Source organism: Semicossyphus pulcher, unplaced genomic scaffold (genome assembly GCF_022749685.1).
Source record: "Semicossyphus pulcher isolate SPU_LCO1_2020_fin unplaced genomic scaffold, fSemPul1.0.p SCAF_4, whole genome shotgun sequence".
Classification (NCBI taxonomy): Eukaryota; Metazoa; Chordata; class Actinopteri; order Labriformes; family Labridae; genus Semicossyphus; species Semicossyphus pulcher.
The window spans coordinates 20799754-20814086 of record NW_027211715.1 but is presented as its reverse complement, the minus strand read 5'-3'; the positions used below and the strand labels follow the sequence as shown (position 1 = coordinate 20814086).

Sequence of the window (14333 nt, the reverse complement as noted above, 5' to 3'; positions counted from 1 at the left end):
TAGATTATCGCTTTGATGTTGCGCTCTGGACCTCGAATAAAGGAAGATATACGACCTACCCTCGCTCTAAATCAATCAGAAAATTGTCTTCATTAGGCTGGTGAGACGTTCACTTGCATAACATATATGTAACCATACTGAATCGACTCTTTTGTACACTAAAATGCGATCAACAAAAATGCAGGCCCCATCCACGATAACAAAGTTACAGTCTTTGCTCCATCATGGATTACTTTATGACCTACTCCACAGTATTACCAAGACAAATAAACCTTCAGAGACTCATTAATCGACTTTTCCTGGCTCATAGTGCGTCATGCTGGGTCTGGAGGAGGGTCAGAAAAATGCTTCAAATGTCAGGCTTTAAAGATGACAGCATCAGAGTTTCCTCCTTCATATTTAGTTATAACTGGAGCTAATATGTGAAAAAATATATAATAATCATGCAAAATGAAAAATGAGCGCTATGAGCAGCAAAATGGGAGCGATCATCTTCACTTAGCTCCACTCAGGCTGCCTGAATTTTGTTTAGTTGGGAGTAAACATGACACCTGGGAATCACAGAGTCACACAGATTATGTATAATGCATGTAATATTCCTTGAACCAGTAGCACTGTACACTGCGCCTCGCAACGACAAGAAATCGGGCTCAGAATAGTGTTAAGAACATTGTTTTTTCCAACTGTCAAGTGATTTGCGGGAATAAACAGACGTGAAAGCCTGTGGGAGCAAAGCTATTATCACAGATCTACATTTCTTTGGGATGACAGCGTGGCATCGAGCCAGCTGCTACACAGTACTGGTGCACTGCTTTACATTTAGGTAAATGCATACAAATCCATATGCTGAAGATGAAACGAGTCTAAGATCTTCATTGTCAACAAAATGTGGCATATTACCATTTTAAACATAGGCAGTGTACACTTTGACAGTGAAGCAGATACAAATATTCTGTCAAGTAGCAACAACAGATGGTTTCTATTCCTGTGTTTGAATGACAAGTGTGAACAGAGCTGTATGACAGTAATGAGATCTGATTGACCCCAAAGGTTGCCATTCAAGTGTCAGAGGTAAAAAACATACTGTAGGTAACCAAAACTATGGAAGGCTGAATATAAAAATTCAAAAGCTATGTAGGTAGACAACAATATCCTATGTTTGGAGGGAAAAATGTAAAAATCTGTTGATTACCGTAAAATCTGGAATATAAGTCGCACCAGAGTCCGTTTTTGAGGGGTATCCCAGGGGGAAAAAAGGTTTTCTATAGCTATTCATCAAGAAAAATGTGTATAATAAGTTATTTCAACACTATTTTAATTTATTTTAATTTTAAACACATTCAAAACACACAAATTATAGCCTACCATCTGTTTTCACCATGTCGAGTTTGCATTCCTGCTAGCTACCAGTGCGATAGTTGAGCTCAGCCTACGGTAACGTTGATAATTGCGAGGATGGTGGCTGCACTGGCGAAAGCTTTAGCTAGATTATAACTCCATCATCTGGGTAAAATACCATAACACAGTAAAATACCTCTCTGCATTTCATACTGGTATATTGGACGCACCAGTATATAGGATGCAGCCCACTTTTTAGATGAAAAAAAAAAGTATTAAAAATGCATCTTATAAACCAAATTTTACGGTTGTCCCTAACAATGTGGTGTCATCACATGACTTTGCAAAGTTACAAGCTCTATTAAGAGTAACATTTATAAAAGATGCCTAATCTAACAAGCATGATATTCTCAAAATGCTGTGATATATTCTAATATAGCAGTATACTACCTTATAATGTATATCAAGAATACAGTTGAACAAAATATATGATGCAATAGAATATAATAAACATCCATCCATAATCTATTCAACTTGTCCTGTTCAGGGTCGCAGGGATGCTGGAGCCTATCCCAGCTGTCATTGGGCAAGAGGCGGTGTACACCTTGGACTGATCGCCAGTCAATCACAGGGCTGACACACAGAGACAGACAACCTTTCATGCTCACACTCACACCTACGGGCAATTCAAAGTCACCAATTAAGCTAACGACAACTGAGATTCGAGCCAAGAACCTTTTAGCGAGGCAACAGCGCTAACCACTGCACCACTGTGCAGCTTTATAGTAAACATATTTAATCTGTTTTCAAAAGAAGAATTCAACATTTTGTGGTTATACACTTATTACTGTCTTGACCAGAGTATGCCGAGAAGATTGATACCACACTCATAATAGTTCAGTTAGTTTGAAGCTACAACCAGGATATGGTAAGCTTAGCTTAGCATAAAGATTTGAAACAATAGGAACATCTTCTTTCAAATAATTGTGCTTTATCCTGCCTCGTGTGTATAAACAAATGAAAAATAAGATAACTAGTGAATATAAGAGGTGCTCCAGTGAAATGTTAACCTTTAGACATAGGCAGATCAGCTGTTTTTTATGCTACCAATCTTTTCATTTAAGCTAGGCTAACTGTTAGCTGTAGCCTTATATTTAAAGTACAAACATGAGTTGTATTAATCTCATCTTACGCTCCACAAGGAAGCAAATGTGCAATTAGTTTATGTCAATGCGCAATAATATGAAAAACTATAATTACATTAATAATTATGACAACAGGTATAACAATGTGTGGCTCATTGTTCTGCAGATGTCTATAAAGTCTATTTTTACCAGTCACCATTGGTTCTGGATGTGGGCGCAGTTAAAGCTAAGCGCAGTGAGTGTGACAGGTCTGGCTGAGTGGGAGTGGGTGGAGGGTCACAGCTGGCTTAGGCTGCGGTCACAGTTGCTGTTGCTGTAGTCTGACGGGCACAAGTGAACGCCTGAAGCGTACCGTCTTGCTCTTTGGTGGGATGAGCTGGTGGCTGAATATGCTGCCCATCTGCCAGAGTTCATCATGGAGCTGGTGGGAGGGGATTATTCAGGACAGTGTTCATCATGTCCATCATCCTCCTCTCTAAGACTGCTTCCAGACTGTGCAGTTCCAGCCCGAACAACAGAGCTGGACTCTTTTAACAATTTTACTGGCATCACCAGCCTCGATGACGCCTCCTTAACATACTGCAGCCAAGATAAGTGCACAGGCTTTAAGCAGCCTGTTGCGAACACTAAACACTCTCTTTATTTTTTTTTTTAATAAGAGCCTTGAGTGGTTATCGACAACTCAAGAGAAACAACTTAGTATAGTAAAGTAGTCAGGGTGTCAACTTTATTTTATATAGATAATGTTTGTTTGGGTTTATTCTGGCTACAGAGTATTATAACATATACTCAACTCAATTTACTGTGGTCTACATTCAGTCAATCGATCGCATGTATGGCTCAATAGAAACCTAGTGGTTAGTAGACATATAGCTCCCATAATCAGGATATCAGTTTACTTTTAAGAGTAATAATGCTGTTTTCTGTAATGATTTAGCTTTGTTTTTTGGACATATTTCCCATTATCAAAGCAAACACAGCAGTCAGAGTTTCAGTATGCTACTGGCCGGGCCTTGAAACCTTTAATATTTAATCCACCAGAGTTTTATCGAGTCTGATGGCCAAGGAGGTTTTATTTTTGGTGCTGTTTGTTTGTCGGTTTGTCAGCAGGATTACACAAAAACTACTGACTCAATTTTAATGAACCTTGGGGAAATAGTGTCGGGGCCAAGGACGAACAAATACAATTTTGGATCAGAGCTGGATGTGACTCATGAAGGAGCATTAAAAGCAGATTGGACAAATACACCCAGAGATATATTTCTAGGAGCTGGCTTGTTTATTTGCACATCATAGAAGACTGGAGCCTGTTGCACCAGCTATGAACGTATAAGTTGTGTCTTAAGTTGCAAAGCCAAGACTAAACCATACACTGAAACTACTTAGTTAGTTACTTAAGATGTGTCATTATTTGGTTGCACCAAGGAGACGCAAGGTTCACCTGAACAACTCAAGCATAGCGTCAAAACTAAAAAGAATACTGTCGCAGAAATTGCGTTTTCACTCCCTATGGTGATACTACGGTGGCTGACGAGGGCAATCGTGCTGCAACAAGTCAAACTGTTTCCATTAGAAAAAACGGGATGCAGTTTCTCATGATTGGCTTATCGTTGTATGGCAAGCAATATCCACAGTTGTGTCTTTTAAAGAGATTATATACACTTTAAGTCACAAAATGTTCCAGTATCTAGCATTTAAATAGAATCTAATTAACCACCATATTAACACTTTGACCCATCTTTACTGGTTCCTATTTAAGAAGTAGTGTCACAGCTAGGTTACACGTCACAGCGCAATGAGTGATTACCTATAAACGTTGTTTTCTTTGTGTAATTGTAATGTTCTCAATAAGTGGGCTTAATGTGAAACTGCAATTTGTGTGGGGGATGATATATATTTTCCACTTCATATCTCCTGATTTGCTTACCGGCAAACAAGAAATTAATTCTTTATTTTAAAAGCACATCTTCCCAAACTAATTCACCAGGAAGTAAAAGTAGATAATCTGTTTAAATGAATTATTCGACTTGATTAAACAATGGTCGGGACAGAGAGACACTGGCAGGGATCGAAAATAATTCACATTGCAAGCCACTTAGTGAGGGCGCCATCAAAAAATTAACTTCAAATACAACTTGGAACCAAACAAGAACAGTGGGTCGCCGAGCGAGTTTATCTCCACGATTGAAACCACTGGTGTTCCTTTGGACCATGAAATTGTCATTTGTTCTGCGAGCGTTACATCAAATGAGAGTTCAGGGCCATGCCAGGACTGTTAGTTGCTGCTGAGCTTATTTTAACTTGTTATCTGACAGAATCTCCATGGATAATTATATTTGGCTCAGATAGACAGGTACAGAGTGCAGGTGAGGATGTGCTAATCCGAGGCTGTGTCTCCGTAAAACGCTGGAGGAAAACTGTGGCATCGATACACAGTCACAAAAACACTTAGCAGGTTCATCGTACGATGTGAATCCTCACATGTGATGACGTGTGGACTCTGCAGGTGCAGTCTAGCATGTTTGAATTCAGTGTGAGTCCATGTCTGCATGTTTTATGTGCCCGTGAACAGTGTTAGGCAAAAATAATGTAACCAGCATGAGAGATTACATTGTGCGACTTGCTAAAAACCATTAGAGAGGGAGAAAAGACGACCAGGCAGAGGGGATTACTCTGGGCTGGAATGTGGAAGTGGCAAAATACAGCGAGGAGGAGGAGGAGGGGAAACAAGGGGCGACATTGACAGTGTAGCAACGACAACAGCGCTAGCAGAAGATCGGGTTAAATAGGGTGGCACAAAGCCAGCTGATTGTTCTAGAAAGAGAAAAGAACAGAGAGAGAAAGGAGGGAGAGGGATACAGGAAGATTAAGACACAGAAAGGGAGAAGGAGACATAAAGGGAGTGATAAAAGTACAGAGACAGCAGAGATTCCATCTCGCAACAACAAACCAAGAGGCCTTTGCCACCATCAGCTTCCTGCCTTTGATGTATACTGCATTTAGGTTGCACTGAGGAGCAGGAGAGAGGTGGTGTTGGTGGTGTGAAAGCCAGAAAGAGGAGAGGAAGAAGAAGAAGCCATCATCAGCATAATGAGAAGCATCAGACCCAGGGGCCTGTGAAAGAGCCACTTTGATGACACTACTGTTTGCTCCACATGGTGGCGGTGGCGGAGGCGGGGTTGTAATGAGAGGAAGGAGGGCGGGCGGACGGGCGGGATGACACAGGCTGCAGGAAGTACGTGTAGCCAGGCTGTAGAACCCAAAATTAAGAGAAATAATAGTAAAAAGGGAATGCAAATCAAAGAAATAAAGGACAAACAATGAAGCTGTACACCCAGCAGGCATTCCAGCCAGCCAATCGAAATAAATCAAGATGGAGGAGAGGATTTCAGCTCAGGTTAGTATGAGGCAGCGGACCTCTTTGCTGGCTTTGGTGTACAGCAGGGTGACATATACTGACCTGGCCTTGAGACAGCACTAGTGGTGGTGGGTTCAATAATTGCTACAGGGGAGGAGAGGGGGGGGAGAGGGAGGGGGAGGGAAAGAGGACATTCATGTATTATTAACAGAATGGAGACGTAAAAAATAAAAAATAAAGATGCATGCAAGGACAAAAGGACAGGGGATGGAGACAAATCCTCTCCATGCATTAAGGACAGGTGTCTCTGTGGCAAGATGCAACCTCCACATGCTCAGAAACAAAATGTCTTATCCCCCCACTTGTCTCGTATTTGCACGGGTTACCGCTAATACCTAAAAATGAGGGGAACCTGGGAGTCGTGGCTGCTCCAAAGCCCTGAGGGGTTTTGCGATTGGGAGAAAAACTTCATTATACTTCTGGTTTGCAAAACAACCGACTGTTTCTTCCATTTTAGTGTCCTCGTTTTTTTGGTTGTATGAACAGATCGAAAAAAAAAGAGGGGAAATTTGAGTCTGCCTTTGATCCCTCTGAGGAGGGAACTCAGAGTCTCGATCTGATTACCTTATGAACTCATTTCAGGCTGAGCCACTGGTGGCATTTGGGAGATGGTAGTAATGTGACATCCAGAAATGTTCAGTCCAGTGTGTCAAACTGCGAGAGAGTGAGCCTGCTGAAGGGTGGCAGCCAACACATCTTCTCTGCTTTATATGCCACTTTGAAGCAGATGTGGTAAATGTCAAATCAAGTAGATCTTACGCTCTGTCACATTTGTGGTAGAAATGTTTGTGCAGACTTAGTTATGGAAGAACCAAACATGTTAAGTTAAGAATCCATCTTTTAATAACTCCGTAACTAGACTGGTGAGAGATGGAAATATGAGCTGGTAATAAAAGCTTGGCCAAATAGTAGTAAACAGTAACAATCAACAACAGATTACTTTTTGCTCCACCAACTAGTTCTACAACTGGACTGTTGTTGCCAAGCAACCCAAACATTCTCCTGTACTGTGTCTACAGGTTACCACAGATCAGCTGTTTTCTATCATGTACATTTATCTGTTTTAATTTATCATCAACCAGTGAAATAAGAGTCTGCTGTGTGATTCAGAGGTACCAGCTTGATCAGTGTAGACATACATAGTCTGCTGTAATGTTAACTAACAGTATTCAGAACACCTGGCTGAGGCTGAGTGATACACAGGGTGAAAAGTTCCAGTAAGACCCCGTGTCCACATAGCGGCAGCGTCTTTTCTCAATTGTTCCCACTGAGGACAGAGCGCATGCCAATGCTTCTTTTCAGGCAACCAATCAGATGGGGTGCCACTCGTCACCCTGGTTACCACCAAACACGTAGGAGCAACTTATTTCGGCCGTTTCTACCCGGAGCTGTTCGATATGATAAACGATATATCACAATAGAGACCGAAAAGCCCATTTAGGAGAGCAGATCAGCCGAACAGTGAATGTTGCTGGTAAGTGTTGTGCTTTTATCGCCCCTTTGCGTTGTGAGCTTGTTGTTAGCTGTGTAGTAAGTTAAACTTACTGTTGTCATGGAAACAAAACCTGCGTGCAGCGTTTTTTTCTCTCACCGCACAAGTGCTTCATCTCAGCTCTCCCCAGCGCCCTTCTGCCAGAAAAAGAAGCTATGTGGACACAGGGCCTAATGTTGTGCTCTATACCACTCTATCACCACTCATGGAATGCTTCTGCTATGACTATGAACTGAATGTCTTTGGATTGAAGATAAAACCAGACGTTCGACAATGTCATCTTTGGCTTTGGGAAACCCTGACCAACATCCGACATCATTTATGGAGCAACAAACAAAACGATTCATCTTGAAAAGGATCAAAATATGAACTCGCATTGATAACAAATGTCAAGTTGCAGGCCTTATATCAAGTACTTGATGATCACTTTGCCAGTTTCTTAGATTTCTGACATCCAAAAGTTACAGCTGAACCCAGACTGTGCTCTGCAGCATTAATTTTTTAAAGCTGCTTTGGTATAAAGATATCACAGTAATGTAAACATTACTGCCTGTTTGATCTGAAGTGTATGAGAGATAAATAAATAACGTTCTCTTTGATAAATAAGCACTTAATTCGAGATAAGCTGTGACCAGCTCTGTGCAGCGACTCGGGGAGCAGAATCTGGGCTGTGTGGCCTGGCAAAGCTTTTCCTCTCAACTCAAAGTGATGCAGTGGTTGTTCTTAAAGGGGTTTTTTCTAGCTTTGCCACACACAAACACACACACACACACACACACACACACACACACACACACACACACACACACACACACACACACACACACACACACACACACACACACACACACAGTGAGACTTACACTTACAGCTAAAAAACTTTACTTCCCACAAAGGTATAAACCACCTTCTTTGAGCGTCTCACAGCGGAGGAGGAGCTTATCTGTCACAAGGGAAACTATGGCAGTCAGGATTACACGTTACACGCATTCACACAAATAAGAATACTGCTTCATAATGCTGCATGAGCTGCTGAATCTAGGCCATGCAGTAGTGCAGAAGCCTACTTAGATACTCCACTTTAATCCATTTACATGGGAACTCAATACGACCACTTCAGTTGCAGGGCAAAAGGGTGCACTGCCCTCCACACTGTGCTCTCCATCTGTGGTCTCTGTGTCGCTTTACTGAAGCGCTCTAACTACTGTGTCATGACTGTGCCACGGTTAAAAGGATACCATTACGCCAGCAACAATAAAATATTTGCTTTCATTTGATTTCATCATTCTTTCTGAAGGGGATATTATGTAGAAATGGGTATTCACACGTGAAGTGATATGCTTGTTCCCTCGGCATATTGGTGGGGAAATGGTCGAATTCATCTTTTCTTTCACAAATGTCTCCACGTTAAGTACTCCTGGGGGAGCTGATATGCGAAGACACTCTCTTTTTTAGTTCTTTCTTCAAACACGCAGGCGGGTGCTATCTGATTAATACTCGAGCAGGAATTCAGCAGTGAATCATTTCATGAGCTCTCAGACGCTCGTCCGTTACCGCGGAACATATCTTTTGGCATGCAATCTCTCCCTCACGGCTGCACGGCGACTTGTGCTCTTTGCCTCGTTCAGCAGAGCGACGCGCGATTTCACGTGCTGTGCATGGAAGTCAACCTGGTGCGTGGCCTGCTTACTCGCAAGATAAAACACATTAGTTTTCACAGCTATTCCATTTCATGCATTGCTTTACTCTTTATAGACGGGGTAATGTGAGAGATTTATAGGACCTGAGTGTTTATGTAGGGTCCTGCACAGAGTTTAGCTTATCACAGGCATTATCAGGTAATACTAAAGCTGCACCCAATACTTGAACTGCAGACTCAGACAGCTACTAAAGTATGTCAACCTTATCACGAGTTACATTTTCACTAGGGGGGTCAATCTTTCAATATCTCACGAGTCAATTTGATTTCGATTCTTAAGGTCACGATTCGATCCAAAATCGATTCTCGATTCACAATCAACACCCGAATTGTTACGTAGGGGTGCTTATTTCAGGATTTACTTCAGTCTGCGGCGTGCTAAGAAAGCCTGTATTTATCAGAAACTTGCCATTTAAAATAATATTTTTCACAAATAACACTGCAAAACTCCTATTTTGTATGTTTTTTTCAAAACAATCACACGATAATGCTCGACATCTCTTTGAGACATCGATTTTCAGCTTGTTTGTGGACAACTGTAAACTCGCGTTATTCTCTGGCTGTTGGTCAGGGATTCCCGCATACATTGCAGACGCCGTGAGCTAGCTAACGTTAGCAGCGCTACTGACGAGCCAGCACCGACACACTCCTTGCTGGAACTGTGTACAACGGAAGCTGGAAATGGTGCACAGCAAACAATGCATGCAGGAGGTTTGTCGTGGGCAAACTGGCTGATGTTGAACATTTAATTAGGACGAAAAATACTTTTATAAAAACACATTTTTTGAAGTTTTAAATCGTTTATCATTGTACAAATGAAGAATTGCCATTCTGACATGACTCGATTGTTTTCAGCATCCCTAGTTTTCCCTATAGTGGAGACAAAGTGGTGAACAAATAAACCAAAAGAATCATGCTGCAGAGGCAAAACGTCTTGAAAAATTCAATGTTGGTTTTAGAGTATTAGCTTTAAAACCCACTTTTGAGGGGGAATTTATGAAGATAAAATTGACTGCACTCGTGAATTACCTGCTGAGTCAGTGATATTGATTAGACAACCTCTTAAGCAGATAGAAAATGGCCTTTTTTGGTGCTTTAGAGCAGCAGAAATCTTTCTTTGCACCCATTAAAGAACAGGTAAGAGGAGGAGAAGTGTTGATCATTGTAGGAGTCCTATTCATCTTCACTGCTTCGTTGAGTGCATTATTAAGTTATGGTGCATGCAGGGACACATTCCTTGTGTTATAGTCTCAAACATTTTCCTTACTGAACCCTCCATGATTCTGAAAGAGTGTTTAAGACTGTTAATTTGTGAGCCAGCTAATTAGTTAGTCATCCTATGGCATTTTTTAACGCTGCCCAGAAACATATCATCCCCTGGCATCCACTGGGCTCACTCATCCAGGGATGAGCGTTCCTCGCAGTGCAGCTGGCCTCCTGCAGGAGCAGGCGTGGGTGGGTGGGGTGTGGGTGGGGTATAAAGTCCATTGCCCGCTGGGCTGCAGGATGAGCACTCTGCCACAGCACCAAACATTTCCTCATCGCAGTGCGTCTAGGAAATGTTAATGGCTTCGTTGATTGCCTAAATATGGAAATGCAGGCGTTCAAATGATAGGTAAATGGCGGAACACTGTAAGGGTGCTTTTGGAGAAAATAAAGGACCCTGCAACCTCACAGTGTTCAAATTACTTAGCATATTTTGATATGCAAATATTTGAACATAAAAACACCAACAAACTATGTAAAAAGCTTCCAAAAGCAGCTTAATATGTTCAGGGTCACAACCACCTGCTTTTCCGACAAATGTTGACAAATACACAGAGAAGGTAGTAATTTTGCACAAAGACGAATACAACATGATACACTGCCTCCTCGCATGGCTGCAATATTATGTCCCTGCATCTGAAGCTGTTATCACACACCCACATTTCAGGTTTCACCTTTAGGTCCCATTTTGCTGCATCCCTGCTCCATGATTCAGGTGCGGCGGCACGGTGTGGGAACAAACAACATCATCAACAACAATGGCAGATGAGGAGACATGTTGAAATGACACCTACACACACGGTGATTGATAAGCATGACAAACGAACACGACGTTCATTAACCAACTATCCGGCAGTGTCTCTCTTTGCCCGAGGAAGGCTGAGCAGTGACTCAGAAAGAGAGAGTAACTCTTTTTCTCCCTCCATCAGTCTCCTCCGATTACTGCTCACATGGGGGGGAGGAGGAGGGGAGAGGAGAAAGGAGGAAATGAAGGCAGAGGTATAGGCAGAGAAAATCTCCTCCAGGGCTAAGCCGAGGTGGGCTGGGGGATAAGAGCTTGACCAATTAAGCTGGAGGACTCCTCAGAAAATTGGAGTGAACGGCCTCAGTCTTTTCATCCAAGTTCACTTCCATCTCGCACATGAAATGGGAAGTTGAAATAGGGATTGCCAGTTGGGCGATTGTTATACCTCAGCTAAAATCATAAGGCATGAGTGAGTGTGTGGTGTACATAGAGTATATGTGTAAGCTCAAGGAGACGCTGTCAGAAACGCATCCTGCTCCGACGCTTTGGTAGGCTGCGTTTAATTCATAGGTGCAATTCTTCTGTATTCTACTTATTCAGCAAAGTGCACCATGTACTTCCATTAAAAGAATAAATGTTGTATTATAGGCGGATCAGCAGTAGCCCCAGGTGAAGCCTTATGTATTACCATTAAATCGAAGTCACAGAGCTATTAAACACCATCAGGGTGCCTTTCTCTCCACCGTCTTTGTTCCAAGTATGAAAAAGATGCTCAACTTTACTTCAAAAACGGTTTAAAATCCTTTTAATTAAGCAGTTGAGAAGATATTTTTGCATCCAGATGGTTGAAGAGGATCCTGGAGATACCTTCAGAACAGCTTTATGTGTAGTTAAATGACCTTGAAAAGCACAAACCTCAGCAGGTAGACTTTTTTTAAACATGATTCATTAAGGAAAGATTACATTCACGAACAATTAACGCAGAATATAATGCAGACGTTTGTAATTTCCCATGATTTTTAGTCTTTGTTTAGTGGCAGTGGCAGGCTAGCTTCATTAATGACTACATTATCAAACATTATCTCTACATTTTGCGTTAGTGTGTGGAGTCTGACATTTTATCACTCCCATCTGTAACAGTTCAGGCTGTGGAAGCAGCAGTTTCATTGTCTCCTCTTTAATTTTATTTTAATTAGCATACCTTCCTCCACAACTTTCCTATGTGCCAGATTTACCCATTATATAAAATACAAAAATATACTGTCTTTAAGTATAACTTTCTAGTGTCAGCTAAGAGCAAGTTGTATCTGTTGCTTGTTTACACAGATGCTCGAGTTTAAAGGGGGGGTATTATGCTAATTTCAAAGCTTCATATCGCACTCCGAAGACTGTATAAAAAGACGGACGACATGACAGCTCCCTGAAAGTGAAGCCCAAACATTTCGAGCGCCCCGTACTGACTGGCTGCAGTATAGGTCATAAAGCCCGCCTCCTCCATGTTAACAGATGGGACATGAGTCAAACTATAAAATCAAAATACACACCAAATAAATGTTTCTCAAACATGGTTTCTGTCTTTATAGTTAGTTCTTATCATGCTGATTTACGTCCAAGTGTTCATTTTTCTGACAAATTTATTTTATTTTAATTAATTTAATTAGTTATTTGATGTTGCAAATCGGATGATTGACAGCTCTGTTGACAAATACGGCTCCTGCAGCCGATCAGTTCCGTATTAGCAGAGTAGAGGAGGAACCGGGACCACCAATCCTTACTGTTTTTTCGGTAAGTTAAGTGTGTGTTTTGGTTAGCGGTCGTGGCTACGTCGGCGTCACCCGCCGATCTCTACTGCGCAGCTCTGGCTCCAAATGACATCACCATTGCAAGATGACAGCGCCTATCACGGGGGCTATTTTGGCATCAATTCCGTACAATGAGAGCAGATGGAGACGCGTCGTCCATCTATATATACAGTCACTGGTTCACTCTGTGACACCTGTTGAGTAGCTTAGCATAATTTACAGTTAAAAAAACTCCTAATTTCTCTCACACTGGTGCTCTGTGTAGGCCCTCCTCATACAGCCTCTGCCTGAAACGACTCAGACGGCTCTGCCCCTACAAGCTTGCTTTCTTCTGATTGGCCAGCTCTCCGAAGCCCGCTGAGGTGTAGGAAAAAAATGTGTGCAACCTGCCATTCACAGCAGCCTGCAGACTGAGCTGAGAAGCCTGGGGATAACCCAAACATACTTTTACCTACAGATTTGAAACTTCACCCACGTTCAGTACGAACATCCAACATTGTAACATTATGTCTTAAAATGTGAAACAGCATTATGCCCCCTCTTTAACTGTAGTCGCTCATCAGTTTTTAGAAGCAAATCTAACTGAAATGCTCATGCTGGCTGTGCTAATGCTACAGTAACATTTGCCAAGCCAGCAGTAATGGTACATAAACTTGTGGACGTCATCATATGATGCTGACTTGAACCTTTACCATTTACAAAACCAACTGTTGGCGATGATTATAACATTCACATTCCTTTAGTGGAGATATTTAATGCATGAATGAACAAACAAATCAGCACATAACCTTCTATAGTCAGAAATCTTCTCTCATTCCTCCATTTGTGTTAAACTGATGTCTCTCTCAGTTAAAGAGCAAATGCATTGATTTAGTTACACAGTGTGCAGGTTTAATTTCAGCCTTTCTGCTTTGATTTTGTACAACTGCTAATAGAAACTGCCAAAATGCCATTACGCTATAATTTTCTTAGCAAGCTCATTTATCATTAATTGCGATTACTTTGTTGTTGTTACAGTGAAATTATTGAGAGAAAGCCTGTCTGCTGATTACATCTAATGGAGTGAGAATAAATCATAGCACAAACTACACTGTGATGCACTTTCAATCAATTAAACAAACATCTATAGAAGCACAAATAGTTATTTCAGTCGCTCAAACCTGTTATCCAGCTCAATTCATTACACCTTTGTGACTTTACAATTGTTGAGGAGAACAGACAATCGTGACAAGTGCCTTTCCACACGATTATGTGCTCATTCTCTGATGAAACAGGCTATTGTATACACGCTTTGTTCACCGAACAAACACACAAATAGACACGCAGAGTAATCCAACAAGTAGAGTTTGTACGCTTTCTTTCTGCTCCAAAGAACCCAGTTTGTGTTTTAACACAGCTTTAAACACTCCGCTTAAAGTGGTGCTTAAC

At 41.5% G+C, this 14333-nt stretch overlaps 1 protein-coding gene across 2 annotated transcripts in view; it reads right to left on the bottom strand.

Annotated features, from left to right (window-relative positions):
• Positions 1–14333, bottom strand: part of negr1 (neuronal growth regulator 1) — a 146141-nt gene that overhangs the window by 25511 nt on the left and 106297 nt on the right. Inside the window, exon 7 of one of the 2 annotated variants that reach the window (XM_069680020.1) lies at positions 5944–5985. The exons of the other annotated variant lie outside the window; for it this stretch is intronic. Within the exon in view, the coding sequence (XP_069536121.1) occupies positions 5944–5985 (42 nt within the window). The remainder of the gene's footprint in view (positions 1–5943; positions 5986–14333) is intronic. 2 annotated transcript variants of the gene reach the window in all.